The 18,014-nt window shown below is 36.6% G+C and overlaps 1 protein-coding gene across 5 annotated transcripts in view; it reads left to right on the plus strand.

Annotated features, from left to right (window-relative positions):
• LOC103568054 (phospholipid-transporting ATPase ABCA3-like) overlaps positions 1 to 18,014 on the plus strand; it is a 205,007-nt gene that overhangs the window by 59,040 nt on the left and 127,953 nt on the right. For all 5 annotated transcript variants that reach the window (XM_070568434.1, XM_070568435.1, XM_070568438.1 and 2 more), the window contains 3 exons: positions 8,937 to 9,053; positions 9,398 to 9,515; positions 16,954 to 17,127. In XM_070568434.1, coding sequence (XP_070424535.1) covers positions 8,937 to 9,053; positions 9,398 to 9,515; positions 16,954 to 17,127 — 409 coding nt within the window. The remainder of the gene's footprint in view (positions 1 to 8,936; positions 9,054 to 9,397; positions 9,516 to 16,953; positions 17,128 to 18,014) is intronic.

Below are 18,014 nucleotides of genomic sequence, written 5' to 3' on the forward strand. Positions count from 1 at the left end.
TTAAGGCCAGTGTTTCCTTATTGCTCTTCTTTTTGGCTGATCTATCTCTTGGTGTAAGTGGAGTGTTAAAGTCCCCTACTATTATTGTGTTACCGTCTATTTCTCCTTTTATGTCTGTTAATAATTGCTTTATATATTTAGGTGCCCCTGTGTTGGTTGCATAGATATTTATAAGTGTTTTATCCTCTTGTTGGATTGTCCCCTTTTCACTATGTGGTGCCCTACTTTATCTCTTGTTACAGTTTTTGTTTTAAAGTCTGTTTTGTCTTTTAGAAGTATTGTGACCCCCACTTTCTTTTCTTTGCTCTTTGCATGGAGTATCTTTTTCCATCCTTTCATGTTCAGTTTGTCAGTGTCTTTAGGTCTGAAGGTCTTGTATGCAGCATTTATATTGGTCTTTTTTTTTTTTTTTATCCAATCAGCTACCCTATGCCTTTTGATTGTAGCATTTAGTCCATTGACACTTAAAGTAGCTATTGAAAAGTATGTTCTTATTGCCTTTTTATTACTTTTTTCTGGGTGTTTTAGTAGATCTTCTGTGTCCTTTTCTTCTTCTCTTGCTCTCTTCCCTTGTGGCTTGGTGGCTTTCTTTAGTAATATGTTTGATTTCCTTTCTGTTACTTATTTGTCTATTTATTATAGGTTTCTGATTTGAGATTACTATGAAGTTCCTGTATAATATTCTATGTATATAGAATTTATATTGAGTTGATATCCTCTTTAGCTTGATTTCTTTCTAAAGCTCTACTCTTTTAGTCCCCTCGTCCCACATTTTATGTTTTTTAATCATGTCTAATCTCTTATTTTGTGTGTGTCTATCCATCACCCTCTTATCACTGAAATAGGTAATTTTAGTACTTTTGTCTTTTAAGATTCATATTATCTTCATAGATGGTTGATTTGCTACCTTTTACTGTATTTTTGCCTTTACTAGAGATTTTATTGCCTGTTTTTTTAAAAAAATATTTTTCTATCCCTATTTATGGTCTTCTGTTTCCCACTTGAATAAGTCCCTCCAGCATTTCTTGTAGGGCTGGTTGCTTGGTGATAAACTCCTTTTATTTTTGCTTATCTGGTAAAATCTTTCTCTTTCCTTCCATTCTGAATGATAACCTTGCTGGATAGAGTATTCTTTGGTGTGGGTTTTTTCCTTTCAGTACTTTAAATAAGTCATGCTACTCTCTTCTAGCCTGTAGGGTTTTGTCTCAGAAGTCTGCCGATAGCCTTAGGGGCTTTCTTTTGTATGTCGCTTGTTGCCTTTCTCTTGCCACTTTTAGGATTCTCTCTTTATCTTTAACTTTGGACATTTTAATTTTAATGTGACTTGGTGTGGGCCTCTTTAGATTTATCTTGTTTGGTGCTCTCTGTGCTTCCTGTACTTGGATGTCTGTTTCCCTCCTTAGGTTAGGAAAGTTTTCAGCTATTATTTCTTCAAATAGATTCTCTGCCCCTTTGTCTCTCTCTTCTCCTTCTGGGACACCTATCATACAAATGTTAATGTGCCTGATATTGTCCTAGATTTCCCTTAGACTGTCCTCATTCTTTTTAATCCTTTTTTCTTTTATCTGTTCAGCTTGGGTGATTTCCTCTAGTCTCTCATCCAGCTCACTGATCCATTCTTCCATATCATCTACTCTGCTATTGATTCCCTTTAGTGAATTTTTCATTTCCAGTGTTGTATTCTTCGTTTCTGATTGGTTCTCTTTTATATTTTCCAGTTGTTTTTTGGCATTCTCACTGTGTTCATCCAGTCTTCTCCCAATATCGTTGAGCATCCTTATGAGTTTTTGTTTGAACTCTTTGTCAGGCAGATTGCTTATTTCTGTTTCATTTAGTTCTTTTTCTGGGGTTTTGTCCTGTTCCCTTGGTTGGAATGTATTCCTTTGCCTCCTCATTATGCCTCTTTTTCTGTGCTTATATCTATGTATTATTAGGTCAGTCAGCTGTGTCTCCTGATCTTGGAGAAGTGGCCTTATGTAAGAGATACCTTTTGAGGCCTGATGATGTGCTTCCCTCTTGTCACTAGTCCAAATGTTCCAGCAGTGACCTCTTTGTGGGCTACGTGTATCATTCTGCTGCAGCAAGGTTGCTCTCACTGCAGGCACCCAGAGAGTCCAGGCTTTCCCTCCCTTGCTGGCTGCTTGTAAATCAGGTTTGGGGAGCCTCAGCACCGTTGGCTACAAGGTCTAATAGTAAACTGCTTTTGCAGTTTTGCTGTTAATTGAGTAGGCACCCAATGTAGCTGGTTGCTAGGCTCAGAGGCCTACAGTTGCTGTAGGCCTCAGGCCTGTAAGGCTGTTGTCAGCTCTCTTAGGATTGCAGCTGAGTGGGGCTGGCCCTAGGCATGGGAGCACCCAATTGTTTCAGGATTTGGAAGGTGGGGGCAATCCTCTCTGTGGCTGTTTGTGAAGCACAGGTTTTCTGCCACTGATAAACCCCATCCCCTCACAGGTCCCCACACACAGTCAACACAGTCCTGGCCCATGCACACTTCCTGACCCCTTGGAGTGTACCCAGTTGCCCCACTGCAGAGGCCTCCACCTCTCCACCAATGCCCCCCACAGTTCACCTGGTCTTCACACAGGCCCTGCCCCACAGAGGCAGACACACTTACCTGCCTGTAGAGGATAAAGCCACCCTGTCTATGCAGGCCGACAAGTAGTCTGAGGGCTTGCTGTTGGGTGGTTGGGTGGGGCTGGTCCCTAGGATGTGCTGCCTGCCCTGGCTGAACTGTATTAAATCTGCACTCTATTGGATGTGGCCGACCCCTGGGATGACAGGCCAGATGAAGAATTTCAATGGCATCTGCCAGTGTCTGTGTCAGCACGCCTGCACTAGGTCATAATAATGGCTGCTACCAGTCTTGGTCTCTGGAGAGGTCTCACCTCTCACTGAGGTGCACCCAGAGCCTCTGAGGTGAGAATCTTTTTACCCAAGGACTGTGCAGCTTTCTTTCTGGTGATTTTAGGTTGTTCTCTGAAGTGCGTGAATTTGCACATGGCCCTTTAAGAGCCAGGTTTTTCCAGCTTTCTTCTGATAGCTTTTCTGGGGGTATTTCCTGTTGTAGTTAATAGCCAGTGATGCCAGATAGTAGGGCCCTCCTCTCAGTTGTGCTGAGTCTCAAGGATGCTTATAGTGGTAACAGGTCCCCGCTCAGATCCCCACTTCTCCAGGGAGGGCTGTGTACCTTAGCATTGCTCCCACCTGCCTGGCTGTGAAGCTCTGCTGCTCGTGAAGGTGGCTTCTTTCCTCTCCAGAAGGAATTTCTGCCTCTTCCACATCAGTCAGGACTGTCCGTTGTTGTGGGGGTTCTTTTTTATCCAGTTTTCAGTTCTATCTCTGGGGTAATTTTTCCAAGAATAGTTGTAACCTGGTTGTGTTCATGGGAGGAGGTGAGTTCACAGTCCACCTGTGCTGCCCTCTTGACGAGATCTTCTAGACCATTTATATTTAATGTGATTGCTGATATGGTTGGGTTTAAGTTGTTTTCCATTTCTCCCATCTGTTGTCTTTTTTCTTACTTTTCTTTGAGTACTTCTTATTCATTTTAGCTTCCTTTGTTGTCTTATTAGTTATAACTCTTAGTTGTGTTATTTGCATGGTTGCTTTAGGGTTTATAGTATACATGTTTTCCATTTTATTATACATTTTACTTCTTCACAATATATTGGTATCATTTTTCCTTTAAAAAGTCAATTATATTTCTAAAGAGATTTGAATAATAGGAAAAAATATTTTATATTTTCCTAATGTACTTCTTATTATCTCTTCTCTTTATTCCTTCTGTAGATCTAGATCCATCTTACATCATTTTCCTTCTGCCTGAAAGTCTTTTTTAAACATTTCTTTTGTAGTTCTGTTTTCTGTCACTTTTGTTCTTTCAGCTTTTGTATATCTGACAAGGTTTTTATTTTGCTTTCATTTTTGGAAGATACTTATGTTAAGAATTCTAAGGTAATAATGTTTTTCTTTTAGTACTTGTGTATCTGATCCATTGTCTTGTGGCTTTCCATGTTTCCAACAAGATGCGGCTTTCCTCCCCTCTATACATAACGTGTGATTTTTTTGAGGTTGCTTTTAAGATTTCCTTTTTTACTAGTTTTCAAGAATTTGACTATGATATGCCTTGGTGTGGTTTTCTTCATGTTCTTGTGCTTGGATTTCATGGAACTTTTTGTATTTGTGGGTTTATAGTTGGTCAAAATTCTGAAAGATTTCAGTTCTTATATCTCTACATATTTCTTTTTTTTGGTGAAGAAGATTGGCCCTGAGCTAACATCTGTTACCAATCTTCCTCTCTTTGCTTGAGGAAGATTGTCACTGAGATAACATCTGTACCAGTATTCCTCTGTCTTGCATGTGGGTTGCCACTACAGCATGGCCTGATGAGCCATGTGCAGGAATGTGCCTTGGATCCAAACCAGCAAACCCCAGGCTGCCAAAGTAGAGCATGCAAACCCAACCACTACACCACCTGGCCTGCCTTTTTGCATATTTCTTATGTCCTCTGTCTTCCTCTACTCCCTCAGGGACTCTAATTATACCTACATTAGGCTACCTGAAATTGTCCTATAGCTCATTGATGCTTCATTCATTTTTTCAGGCTTTTGTGTTTCATTTTGGGCCATCTATATTACTGTGTCTTCAAGTTCACTAATCTTTTCTGCAGTGTCTAATCTGATGTTAATGCAATCCAGTGTATTTTTTTGTCTCAAATACTTTTATATCTTTCATGTCTCCATTTAACATGTTCCATTGTCCTCTAGCTTACTGAGCAGATGGAATACAGTTGTAACAAGTTTTAATGTCCTCATCTACTAGTTCTATAGATTGCACATTTGTATGTCAATTTTGATTGATTTTTCTCCTCATTGTGGATCCTGTTTCTCCTTCTTTGCATACCTCGTGTATTCTTTATTCACTGCTGTGTAACAATATTACTGCATCTTAATGGATTATAACAACACATGTTTATTGTTTCACACTTTCTGTGTGTTGAATTCAGGCATGACTTAGCTGGGTTTTCTGCAAGGCTGCAATCAAGGTGTCAGCCAGGGCCATAGTCTCATCTGAGTCTCAACTAGGGGAAGAATCACTTCTAAGCTCATGTAGTTGTTGGTAGAATTTATTTCCTTATGGTTGTAAGACTGAGTATTTTAGTTTCTTTCTGTCAGTGGTCAGATGCTGCCCTCAGCATCTTGCCATATGGACCTCCTAAAATAGTCAACAGCATCATCAAACCTAGCAAGGGAGAGAATCTCAGAGTGATACAAGAACCATGATCCTATGTAACATAATCACAGAAGTGGCATTCATCACCCTTTCCACATTCTATTGGTTAAAACAAGTTGCATGACCCACCCACACTCAAGGTGAAGGGAATCACACAGGAGTGTGAACACCAGAGGGCAGAGATGACAGGGCCAATTTAGAGACTGTCTATCACACCTGATAATTTTTAATCAAATGCCAGACATTGTGGATTTTACTTTGTTGGGTCCTCGCTATTTCTGTATTCCTGGATATTTCTGTTTCCCTATATTTTTCAGTTTTATTTTGAGACTGAGTTAAGTAAACTGGAAACAGTGTTATCCTTTGGGGTCTTGCTTTTTAATTTCTGTTAGGTGAGACCACAGTGGTTTTATTCTAGGGCAGTGGTTCTCAATTTGCTCCCAGGGGATATTTGGAAATGTCTGGTGACACTTGTACACCTGGGACGGTTGCTACTGGCACCTAGTAGGTAGAGGCCAGGGGTGCTGTGAAATATTCTATAATACACAACACAGCCCCTACAATGAAGAATTTACTCTGTAATGTAATTAGTACTGAGAGTGAGAAATACTGATGTGTATGAAGTACTTAGGACAATGCTTTGCACTGAGTGTGTTCTCACTAGTGCTGAGGTCACGAAACCCAGGTCTAGGGCTAAATTTGGCCCACTATTAACACAAAATCCTTGTAAGGATTCTACCTATGACCTATAAATTATGTGGTTTTACACTCTGGCTGGTGGGAGCAGGAACTATTTCTGGCCATATGTGAGCTCTAGGTATTTGTTCCTCCAATCTTTGTAAGTGCTTCTTTTCATGGCCCTGGAGCATTCCTCACACGTATGTGCTGATAAGGACTAAGATGAAAAATCTAAGAGCACCTTCCAAAGATCTCTGGAGCTCTCTCTCTGTGATTCTCTCTCTTCTCTGTTATCTGGCATTGTGCATTCCAACCACCTTGTTCTCCCTGGACTCCCAGCACTGTCTTCTCCCCTCGAGGACATTGCTGGGCTCTCACTCCAGTTAACTAGGTGACTAGCTAGGTGATTGTAGGGCTTCTCTCATTTGTTTCTCTCTTCTCTAAGGGATACTGTCTTTTATTCCCTGGTCTTCTATGTCTTGAAAATCAGTTTTTCATTTTGTTTCTTTCTTTTGTTTTAAAAAATTTATTTTTATTTTTAATTGAAATATAATTGATACACAACACTGTATTAGTTTTATGTGTACAACATAATTTGATATATGTATACATTGAGAAATGATTACTACAATAAGTTTAGTTAACATCCATCACCACACAGTTACAAATTTGTGTGTGATGAGAACTTTTAAGATCTATTCTCTTAGCAACTTTAAAATATACAACACTGTATTGTTAACTAATAATTAATAGTCATCATGCCCTACATTACATCCTCACAGCTTATTTATCTTACAACTGGAAATTTGTACCTTTTAACTGCCTTCACCCATTTTGCCCATCCTCCACTCTCTGCCTCTGGCAACCACCAGTCTGTTCTCTCTATCTATGAATTTGGCTTTTTTTTTTTTTTTAGAGTTCACTTAGCTTTAATTTAGATTTTTCTTTAGATTTTTTTAAGATTTCTAATTAATATCATACAATGTTTGTCTTTCTCTGACTTATTTTACTAAGCATGATGCCCTCAAGGTTCGTTCATGTTGTCACAAATGGCAGGTTTCCTTCTTTTCTATGGCTGAATAATATTTTATTGTCTGTATATCCAGTCCCATTTTCCCCTCTAGGCCAGAAGGGGAAGGCTTCTATTTCTCTTCTTATGTTGTATAGAAATTTTATTTGAAAGAGCAGTAGAGATTGTGTCCTCCTATCTAAGGCAGAGTTACCTAGAGTCTTGGCTAGTTGCTGCCATAGCTGCTGCTTTCGTTAGTGTCAATTCACCACTGGTTTAAAATACAGGCACGTAATTCCAAATGATTTTATTTTAAAATATCCACGTCTAAGACATAAATAATGCATGTTAAAAAAACAAAGAAAACCAGGATTACATGCGTCTCCCTCATGAATCCCTGGGGCACTCGCCCAGAGATAAGATCTTGTGACAGTTTAATGTATCTTTCTCTTTTTCTTTTTCTTTCTCTCTCTGAGTGTATGCATGTGGACACTGCACATCTACACACACAAGTTTTGCTATCTGGGAGTTTTTGATGGCATTTGTAAGTTACTGAATTTCACTGTGAAATTTCTCTTTTTGATTTTTCACTGAAACTTGCTTAAAAGGACAATTTTGTCACTGATCCTTAGTAAATCTGTTATTTCATGGTTTTCCAGTCTTCCATTTAACACTTTATTTCCTTATTTTGTTCCTTTGCATAATAAAATATACCTGAATCCATTTGTAAGGATATTGGAAAGCTATCAAATAACCAAATCAAATACCCTCACATTTATTTGTTTATTCAATAAACATTTTTAAGCACTTCCTATGTACTAGACAGAAGAGACTAAAGTCACAGAATTTAATATTGAAATACCATAATTAAAAATATGTTACTTTAATACTATAGTATAAAACATCTATTTTGAATAGCCTCTGGGAACTAGTACCACTAACTTGACTCTTTTTATTAGCCTTTGAAATTAAAGTGATCATCTTATAACTTTAATCTGCTTTTGTTAAAACTTGAAATACAAAGTGTCTATAACCAATGGCTTTGGTGAATTATATTTCGTAAAACTCACTACTAAAATTCTGTGAACTTTTTCTTGCCCATTATTTTTATTCGGATTTTAGTGTTTACAGATGAGGACACTAAGGCACAGAGAGGTCAAGGAGCTTACTCAAGGTCACAGGTCTGGTAAGTGACAGAGCCAGGATTCAAACCCAGTCTGTCTCCAGTCTGTGCCTGTACTAGGGTAAAGTGGCCTCAGAGACATGCAAAGCCAGCATGATAGAGCCCAAAGAGCACAGAACAGGGAGTTCTGCTGCTGTGTAACTTTGTAGATGTAACTTGCCTTCTCTGGGTCTGGCTTTCTGATCTATAAAATTAGAAGGGTTTAGTTTAGACTAAGGGTTGGCAAACTTTTCCTGTGAAGGACTACATAGTATATATTTTAGGCTTTGCAAAGCATATCATTACTATCACCTCTTCTGTTGTAGGATGAAAGCGGCCACAGACAATACAGAAACAAATGAGCATGGCTTTGTACCAGTAAAGCTTTATTTACAAAAATGTGAGGCATGCTGGATTTGGCCCATGGAATTGCCCATGGGTTTGCTTGTCCCTTGCCCTAATCTATCATTGAATTAAAGCTTGTTTATCTTCCTCTAATATTTCCTGGAGGTAGAACATAATAAAAAGAAAGGCGATCTTAATTTTTGTTTTAAATTTTTATTTAAGTGTTTCTTGTCTTAGAACCATAACTGGGTAAGTTATTGGGGAAGAGATCTCTGGACTCAGAATTCTGAGTTGGAATCATGGCACTGCCACTTACTAGGTAGATGGTTTGATCAGATCACTTGATTACTCTGAGACTTGAGTTTTTTTGTAAAATGAGGATCATGATATAAATGATGATATAATAAAACCTATTTAGGTTTTTGGGGGAGTTAGATAATATTTGTGAATGCATTTTGAAAACTAAAAATTGTTTTTCACGATATTTGGTTTGTGTTAACTCTCCCACAGGAGTACCAGCTCATGATAGGGCTCAGTAGTGCTATGCTCTGGGCTTCCTATTTCATCACATACTTACTGATGTTTTTAATCATCGTCTGTTTACTGTGCGTGGTTTTATTTGTCAAGGCAAGTATTTATGTGAATGCAGCATGCTGCAGCTAAACTTTGAGGGGGGATAAAGTAATTGCGGGTATGGGCTGAGTGGGCTTTGGGTTGCAGAAGAATAAATGTGTTTTTCATGATTCTACCTGGAAATTCAGAAGCTGCTCAGTCTGTTAGCAAACAAAACCGTAGACCTAGATTGATAGCCCTTCTGTGAGAAATGAGTTAGTTAACTTTCTGTCACGCTGAGCAGTGAGTTGTTTCGCTAGGGCTACTTAAGTGTTTAAGGATGTTTTCCTTCACCTCCCTTGTTTTTCTATGGCACCACTCCCTCTATAACTAAACTGGCTTCCCAATTGTTTTGTCAGATTGTATCTACAGTTGTCCTCCCATACAGTGACCGATCTCTCGTCTTCATCTTTTTCCTGTGTTTTGTCATCGCCTCCATATTCTTTGGCTTTCTGCTTACCACATTCTTCAATACAAGTGAGTCTAAGACTTCGTCCATGGAAGATGCTAAGTGTTTCAGTTGACTGAAAGGGGATTTTATCAGAGAGCACCTCATATAGAGCCTCTGGTTTCATTCTAACTAAATGCATGTGAAATGATTTGAGAGGAAGGGCAAAGATTGGTGAAAATGAATATAGCATAGCATACATGAGAAAAGAAAATAAAAACCAACATAAGATCGTATGTGACAAGAGGATAGAAACTAAAATACAGTCATATGGAAATATTCCTTCATTCATTGAGTCACTCATTGAACTCTTTGGATCACTTCTCACATAACTGGAACAATTTCGAATATATGAAAAGCAAATGAGAATTGCTTTCCTGCCCTTGGTTCAGATGTGCAAGAGGGATGTGTGACTAGAGAAATTCAGATGGGCCTAGTTAGGGACTTTGTAGAATTACTTCTCCAGTGGTCATTTTCTGTTACATTTATTAAAAAAAATAAGTAAATTTTCTTTTTCAGACAACAAACTTTCATCACTTTTTCACTTTTATATCTGGAACAATTAGAATATTACCTTCTCTCAGTCCTTTAGGGCACAAGTACCATAAAACAGAGGATGGTGAAAAAAATTTACATTTCATAGGTATTTTTATTGTTTCCTGCAATAACACTGCTCTCAACTGGTTCGTTCTTATGAAGTAGAGCGTCATACCTCTCACCTACATGAAGCACAGTAAAACTATGGGTAGAGAGAATTACCATGTCCAAGTAAGGCTGAAGGCGACATGCCGAAGAGCACTGTGAAGTAGGCAAATACCAGTGAATGACTCACTTGGCCAAAACAACTGTGATACTGATTAAATATTTTTAAAATTCCTTCTGTTTATAAACACTGCTGAGTGGCACAAAGTCCAAAAACTAAGCAAGAGGTGATTGAAAGCCAAAGCTAGCTTTTGTCTTGGGATTTTCTGTTGAACACCAGAGATTTTGGAGTTTTCCTCTGACAGCATTCAAGGAGCTAAGATAAGCCCAGAGCCTGCTGAAGGTGGAATATTTAAGAGGACACCTCAAATAAAGGCAGGACCCCAAAGAGCCATCCTCACTGAAAAGGAGAATGAGAAATAAAGATGCCACGCAGAAGGAACAGCAAATTTTTGCCTTGCTTAAATTCACCAAAATATTAAGATTGTGGTTTATGTGAGAAAGATGTCAGTGAGTGCAATCAGCAGGTAGCAATTCCACGTTTTATACCAGAAGACTGGTGAAGTATTTAAAATTTTATATTTTGTAAGTTATCTAAGTGCTTCTGTATCTCTCCAGCAATCTACCTATATATCTGAAGTTTTTTGTGGTTCCTGTTTTAGTTGCCTTTTTGGCTAAATAATATAACTCCACATATTCTCTGGGAAATAATCTATGTATGAGTTGGTATCATTCTATTATTTTTCCATAGATGCCTATCCATATCTATTTCCTTGATTTTAAGTCCTTTAAGTTTTTTTTAATGGTGTGAAATAGTATATCATAAATGCAAGTGTGATTATACAATATAAATAACAATAAAACAAATGCCCAGATTCTCACCCAGGTGGTTACATACCACATGAGAAAAGAGAAACTTGTTAATACTTGAGGAACACTTTATGTGCCCCTTTCTGATAACAACCACTATTCTGATTGGCTTTTCTTTGTGGCTTTACCACTTATATATCTAAGTAATGTATTGCTTAGTTTTATTAGTGAAATTGCACTGTATGATTTTTATACAACTCAGCCTTATGATTAAGCTTTGTCTGTGTAGTTGTGGATAACTGTGATTTCATTTTTACTGCTGTATAGTATTCTATTGTACAATATTCAGTTTTACACTTGAATATTTGAGTTGTTTCTAGTTAGTTACTATTATGAATAATACTGATGTGAACATTCTTGTATGTGTCAGTTGGTGCAGATGTGCAAGATTTTTTCTGGAGTACATAAATGGGCATAGAATTTCTTATTCATAGGGTATGTGAACATGTTACCTTACTCAGTTATGTCAGACTCTTTCCAAAGTGGTTATACAATTTAACAATCCTCCTAACAGTAGATAAGTGTTCCTATTGTTTCATATTTTAAAAATTTGTACCATATTTTGAAGCATGAAAGATATCTCATAGTACTTTGAATTTGTAATTCCCTGGTAACGGTTGATGCTGATCATATTTTTAGGTTAATATGAACCGTATGTGTTTTTCTCTGTAGAATGCCTGTTAACATCTTTTGACCATCTTTTTTTACAGCTTTACAGAAGTATAACATTCATACCATAAAATCACCCATTAGTAAATTTATCAACTTATGCAAGCATAACCAAATATCGTTTTAGAAATTTTCCATCACTCTCAAAATTTCCTTTGAGCCTGTTTTCAGTCAATCCCCACTCTTACCTCTCTGATACAAGACAACACCTTATCTGCTTTCTCTCTATATAAATTTGGTTTTTCTAGACATTTGGTGTAAATGGGACCATAAAATATATAGTCTTTTCTTCTTTTAAAATATCTAGTCTGGCTTCTTTCACTTAACGTAATGATTTTGAAATCCATTCATGTTCTAGAAAGTATCAATATTTCCCTCCTATTAATTGCTGGATAATATTTCCTTGTATGGATGGACCACATTTTATTTATCCAACAGTTGATGGACATGTAGATTGTTTTCAGTTTTTTTTGACCATTATGAATAATGTGGCTATGACTATTTACATACAAGTCTTTGTGTGAATGTATGTTTTTATTTCTCTTGGAAAGGGAATTGCTGGGTTGAGGAATAAATTTATATTTAACTTTTAAAGAACTTCCCAAAATGTTTTCTGAAGTGTCTGTACAATTTTATATTTTTTCCTATAGCAGTAAGTGAGAATTCCAGTTTCTCCACATTCTGGCCAATGTTTTTTTGTCTGTTTTTTTTTTTATTATTGTTATAGCTGTTACAGTGAGTGTGCACTGATAACTCATTGTGGCGTTTTTTTTTTTTTTGATGGGGCATGTATATATTTAATGCTTGTATGAATGTAAGTTATATCCAAGATTGTTTTACTGTTATAGATTCTGTGCATTGTTGTATACATTTGGACCAGCTTGTCAGTTGCTACAGAAGATCCTGCTGGGGCTTTGACAGAGACTGGATTAAATCTATAGACCAATTTTAGGAACTGTCATCTTGAAAAATATTGGCTCTTCCGTGGACATGGAGTGTCTTTCTATTTAGATATTTAATTTCTTCCAGAGATATTTTGTATCTTTCAGTGTACAGTGTTAAATTTATTCCTAAATATATTATTATTTTGGATACTACATGTAATTGTCGTTGTGGATTTAAATTTTCCTAACAGCTGGTAATGTCAAGCACCTTTTCATGTGCTTATTTGCTATTCGTGTCTCTTCTCTAGTGAAATATTCGTTCATTTCTTTTGTCCACTTTATAATTGGTCTGTTCATCTTTTTGGATTTTTTTTTGGGTGAAGTTCACACAACATAAAATTAACCATTTTGAAGTGTACATTTCAGTGGCATTTAGCACATTCACAATGTTGTGAAACCATCACCACTATCTTGATCTAAGACGTTTTCGTTAATCTCAAAAGTTCCCATTAAACAGTCATTCCTTATTGCCCCCTTCCACCAGCCCCTGGCAACCACTAATCTATTTCTGTCTCTATGGATTTACTTATATATTGTATATAAATGGAATAATACAATATATGACTTTTTGTGTCTGCCTTCTTTCACATAGCATAATGTTTTCAAGGTTCATTTGTCTTTAGCATGCATCAGCACTTCATTTCTTTTTAATGTCTAAATAATATTCCATTGTATGAGTATACCACATTTTAAAAATCTATTCATCTGTCGGTGAGCATTTGTATTGTTTCCAAATTTTTGGCAATTGTAGCCATGCTGTGAACATTTGTGTACCAGTATTTCTGTGAATATCCATTCTCACTTCTTCTGAGTGTATACATGGGAGTGGAATTGAAGAATCGTATGGTCATTCTGTGATTAACTTTTGGAGGAACCACCAAATTAGTTTTCACAGTGGCCACACCATTTTACATTCCAACGAGCAATGTAGGAAGGTTCCAATTTCTCCATATCTTTGCCAACACTTGTTATTTTCTAATTTTTCTTTAAATTATAGTCATCATGGTGGGTATGAAGTGGTATCTTATGGTTTTGAATTGCATTTTTTAATGACTCATGTTCTTGAGCATATTTTCATATGCTTGTTTGCTATTTGTGTATCTTCTTTGGAGAAATGTCTGTGCAAGTCCTTTGCCCATTTTTAAATTGGGTATTTTTTAATTCATTTATATTTTTATTATTAGATTGTAAGAGTTCTTTATATATTCTAGATACAAGTCTCTTATCAGATATATGATTTGAAAGTATTTTCTCCCGTTCTGTAGATTGTCTTTTCACTTTCTTGATGGTATCCTTTGATGCCCAGAAGTTTTTAATATTGATGAAGTCAGATTTTTCTGTTTTTCTTTTGTTGCTTCTGCTTTGGGTGTCATATCTAAGAAAGCATTGTCAAATCCAGGGTGACAAAGATTTACTGCATGTTTTCTTTTAGGAATTTTATAGTTTTAATTCTTAAATTTTTGTCTTTGATCCATTTTGAATTAATCTTTATATATGGTGTGAGGTAGGTGTACAACTTCATTCTTTCTTTTTTTTTTCTTTGGTGAGGAAGATTGTCCCTGAGCTAACATCTGTGCCAATAATTCTTTTTATTTTTTGTATGTGGGATGCCACCACCACGTGGCTTGATGAGCAGTGTCTGTACCCATGAACCCCAGGCCACCAAAGTGGAGTGCACGAACTTAGCCACTACACCACTAGGCCAGTCCCTCAGCTTCACTCTTTGAATGTGTATATCCAATTGTCCCAGCACCATTTGTTGAAAAGACTATTCTTTCCCTCATCGAATTGTCTTGGTGCCCATGTCAAAATCTATTGACCATAGGTGTACGGATTTATTTCTGGACTCTTAATTCTGTTCCATTGACCTACATATTTGTTCATACATCAGTACCGTACTGTTTTGAGTACTGGAATATAGGGGTCTTAAATACATATCGCTAAGTGATCGAAGCCAGTCCAAAAAGGGTATATATTTTATGATACCAGCTATATGACTTTCTGGAAAAGGCGAAACTGTAGAGACAGTAAAAACATCAGTGGTTTCCAAGGGTTCTGGGGGAGGGCTATGAATAGGTGGAGCACAGGGCATTTTTAGGGTGGTGAAACTATTCTGTGTGATACTGTAATAGTGAATACATGACATTTTATATTTGCCAAAATCCATCGAACTGTGCAACACAAAAGATAAACCCTAATGTAAACTATAGACTTTAGTTAATAATAGTGTTTCAATATTGGTTATTTGATTCTAACAAATGTACCACACTAATGCAAAATATTAAATAGGAGAATCTATGTGTGGAGGTGAGCAGGGGAGAAAAGGTATATATGTATTTAAGTTTATTTCTAAGTATTTATTTTATATCATTCACTTTGTTACACTTGTTAATTCTAATATCTTTAGAATTTTTTGTTTTCTACATTTATAGTAATATCATATTTAAATAGTACATTTTAAAATGATCCGTTTGAGTCCTCATAACATTGGTTTTGCTCTGCATTACTATACTGACTAGAACTTTTAATACCTAATTGAGTAGAAGTTATGACAATGGGCTTTGTCTTATTCCTGATATTATATTTCCAGCCTTTTACCATTAAAAACAAACAACAGCAGCAGGGAGCCTACCACCTAGTTGTTCCTTGAGTCTCAAGTTTCTTAGCCAGCCTGACTTCTTTTCTCCATCTTTTAGTGTCTTCTGATAGCTTAACTGATGTATTTTTCCAGGTTTATTAGTTTTAATTAGTGATAAGAATAGGGTGGAATGTATCTATTCATCTTGTCCAGAATGAGAAGTCCTGAGTCTTTTTTCTTTTAACTGCTCATTCTGTCACTTACTAAGAGGCATCTTATTTTCTCTCACTATGGGGACTTCTGGGTTTGGCCATGAAAGAATAGCTTGTACAGTGTTGTAGCCTGGTTCATCTAGAAGCACACCCTGAGATAGTACTCTGAGTGCAAATGGTTTATTTGGGAATTGATCATTAGAAGTTAGAAGTGAACTAAAAAATCTGTATACAGATTATCCTCATATTTTTGGCTCATTTGTAAGCTGAATATAAGCAGAGTAAGGGTCTAAGATACCAACAGAACATAACAGACGGGAGAATAAAGTGCTAAGCAGAGATATAATTGTTCTTATGGTGCTCGGGAACTAGAGATTGGAGTTCAAGCCCTATCCCAGGGTGGAGGGAGACACTCCATATTTTCATTTGGAATTCCAAATGTGAGTGAGTCAGGTTAGGGGCACTAGCATCTCTAGATTAAGCATCAGATAACCCTAATCCAATAAGGATTTGAGGTGATTGAAGGATGATCTATTTTTGGTACACCTGGCCTTTAGATGTAGCCTTTCAGGGCCCTAAGTAAAAGCATGAGGAACTAATCGTGGCTTCTTTCCTGTAGCACGTCTCAAACTCACTTTATCTCCCTAAACCCTTGACACTGTCAAAAGCTCTGCTCAATTTCTCAGCCTCTGAACCACACTTGAGATTTTACAAATACTTCAAGATGAAAATTAACACCAAATTCTAGACTCACCTCTCTGAACCTGTCTTCTTATCTTGATTTTGGCCCTATAAATTGTCCTTGCCTGGTAGTTCTCTGATACTTTAAAACATACTTAAAAAATAATTTGTCTAGATTTTCTTTGGTCATTGAAGGAGTTGGTCTGAAATAATGCAGATACATAGCACCCTGATCCAGGTGCTTCTCTATAACATTGACTTTATTGTCTGTTTTTTAAATATATTATTTTATAAAGTATCATAAATAAGTATTTGAAGTATCATAAATAGTACTGGAAAGATATATAAAACCACTAGCAAATTTTTCAGTTTTCATCTACCCAAATTCCCAAATAAATGGAAACAGTGTAGGTATATTCACATGATGTGATTAGTGGTGGTGTACATCTAGAGTTTGTTAGGTTGAGTGGTCATAAGTAAATATGAGAAAGGAAGTTTTTATAAACATAAGAATAAGTCCTTTAAATGTCTGTAATCATTGCATAAGAAGGAGTTTAAATTCCAGAAAAGTTTCTTCCTCATACTTTTCATTCATTCATTTATTCATTCAGGCAAAAATATTTATTGAGCACCTACTCTGTATTGAGCACTGTGCTAGATGCTGGTGAGGTGAATAAGACAGATAATTTTCCTTTTTTTTTTTATAGAACTTACATTTAAGAGCTCTTTTAGTAGTTAAATGAGAGTATTTCTATTTCAAGCTTTTATAGTTTATGTAAACTGACTCTATATTTTCCTTCTTACTTTTCAGCTGCTTTGGCTGTTTCTATTGGAGGTTTCCTCTATTTTCTCGCCTTCTTTCCATTTGTAATCATCACTATCTTCTATGAACGGATGAGCCTCACGGATAAGCTGGCTTCCTGTCTCAGCTCAAACATTGCAATGGCTATGGGGCTTGATATAATATGCAAGTTGGAAATAAAGAGTGAGTCTTTCCTTTGTAAAACTGATTTGATTTCCAGGAAGAAAAAGCAGGTGATCTGAGGTTGGCGATGGAGTGGGTGGGACCGTGGGTAAGGGGTGATTTTAGTGTTTCTTAAATATTTTTCCTAGATTGTAGTTTTTTTATCATAAAAAATGATATCTGTGTACTATATATGTATATGCTTTATACGCACATATTTGCAAATTTTTATTTATTTCCACTTCTTCATGTATATAAGTGGTCACACCTTAATTTTGCCACTTAGAGGATGTTGGCCATGCTTAGTTTTTGATTGTCATGGCTAGTGGAGGAGTGCTACTGATATCCAGTAGTAGCAGTCAGAGAGTATAGGACAGCCCCTCGGCATTTCCCAGCCCCTAGAACCCACTAGTATGACTTTTGTCTCTATGGATTTGCTTCTTCTGGACAATTCATATAAATGGAATCATACAATATATGGCTTTTTATGTCTTCCTTCTTTCACTTATATAATGTTTTTAAAGTTTTTCCCTGTCTTAGCATGTATCAGTACTTTATTTTTATGAATGAATGATATTCCATTGTATGGACATACCACATTTTGTTTATCCATTCATCAGTTGATGGACACCTGGGTTGTTTCCACTTTTTAGGTAATCTGAATAATTTTTCTATGAACATTCATGTAAAAGTATCTGTTGTCAATTTTCTTGGTTATATATCTTGGAGTGGAATTACAGAGTCATATGGAAACTCTGTGCTTAACCATTTGAGAAACTACCAGACTGATTCCACAGTACCCGAGCTATTTGACATTCCCATCAGGATTCCAGTTGCTCCAGATCCTCACCAATACTTCTTATTTTCCTTTTATTTTTTTAAAAACATTATTCTCATCCTAGTGGGTA

Source organism: Equus przewalskii, chromosome 12 (assembly GCF_037783145.1).
Source record: "Equus przewalskii isolate Varuska chromosome 12, EquPr2, whole genome shotgun sequence".
In the NCBI taxonomy this organism is placed as follows: domain Eukaryota; kingdom Metazoa; phylum Chordata; class Mammalia; order Perissodactyla; family Equidae; genus Equus; species Equus przewalskii.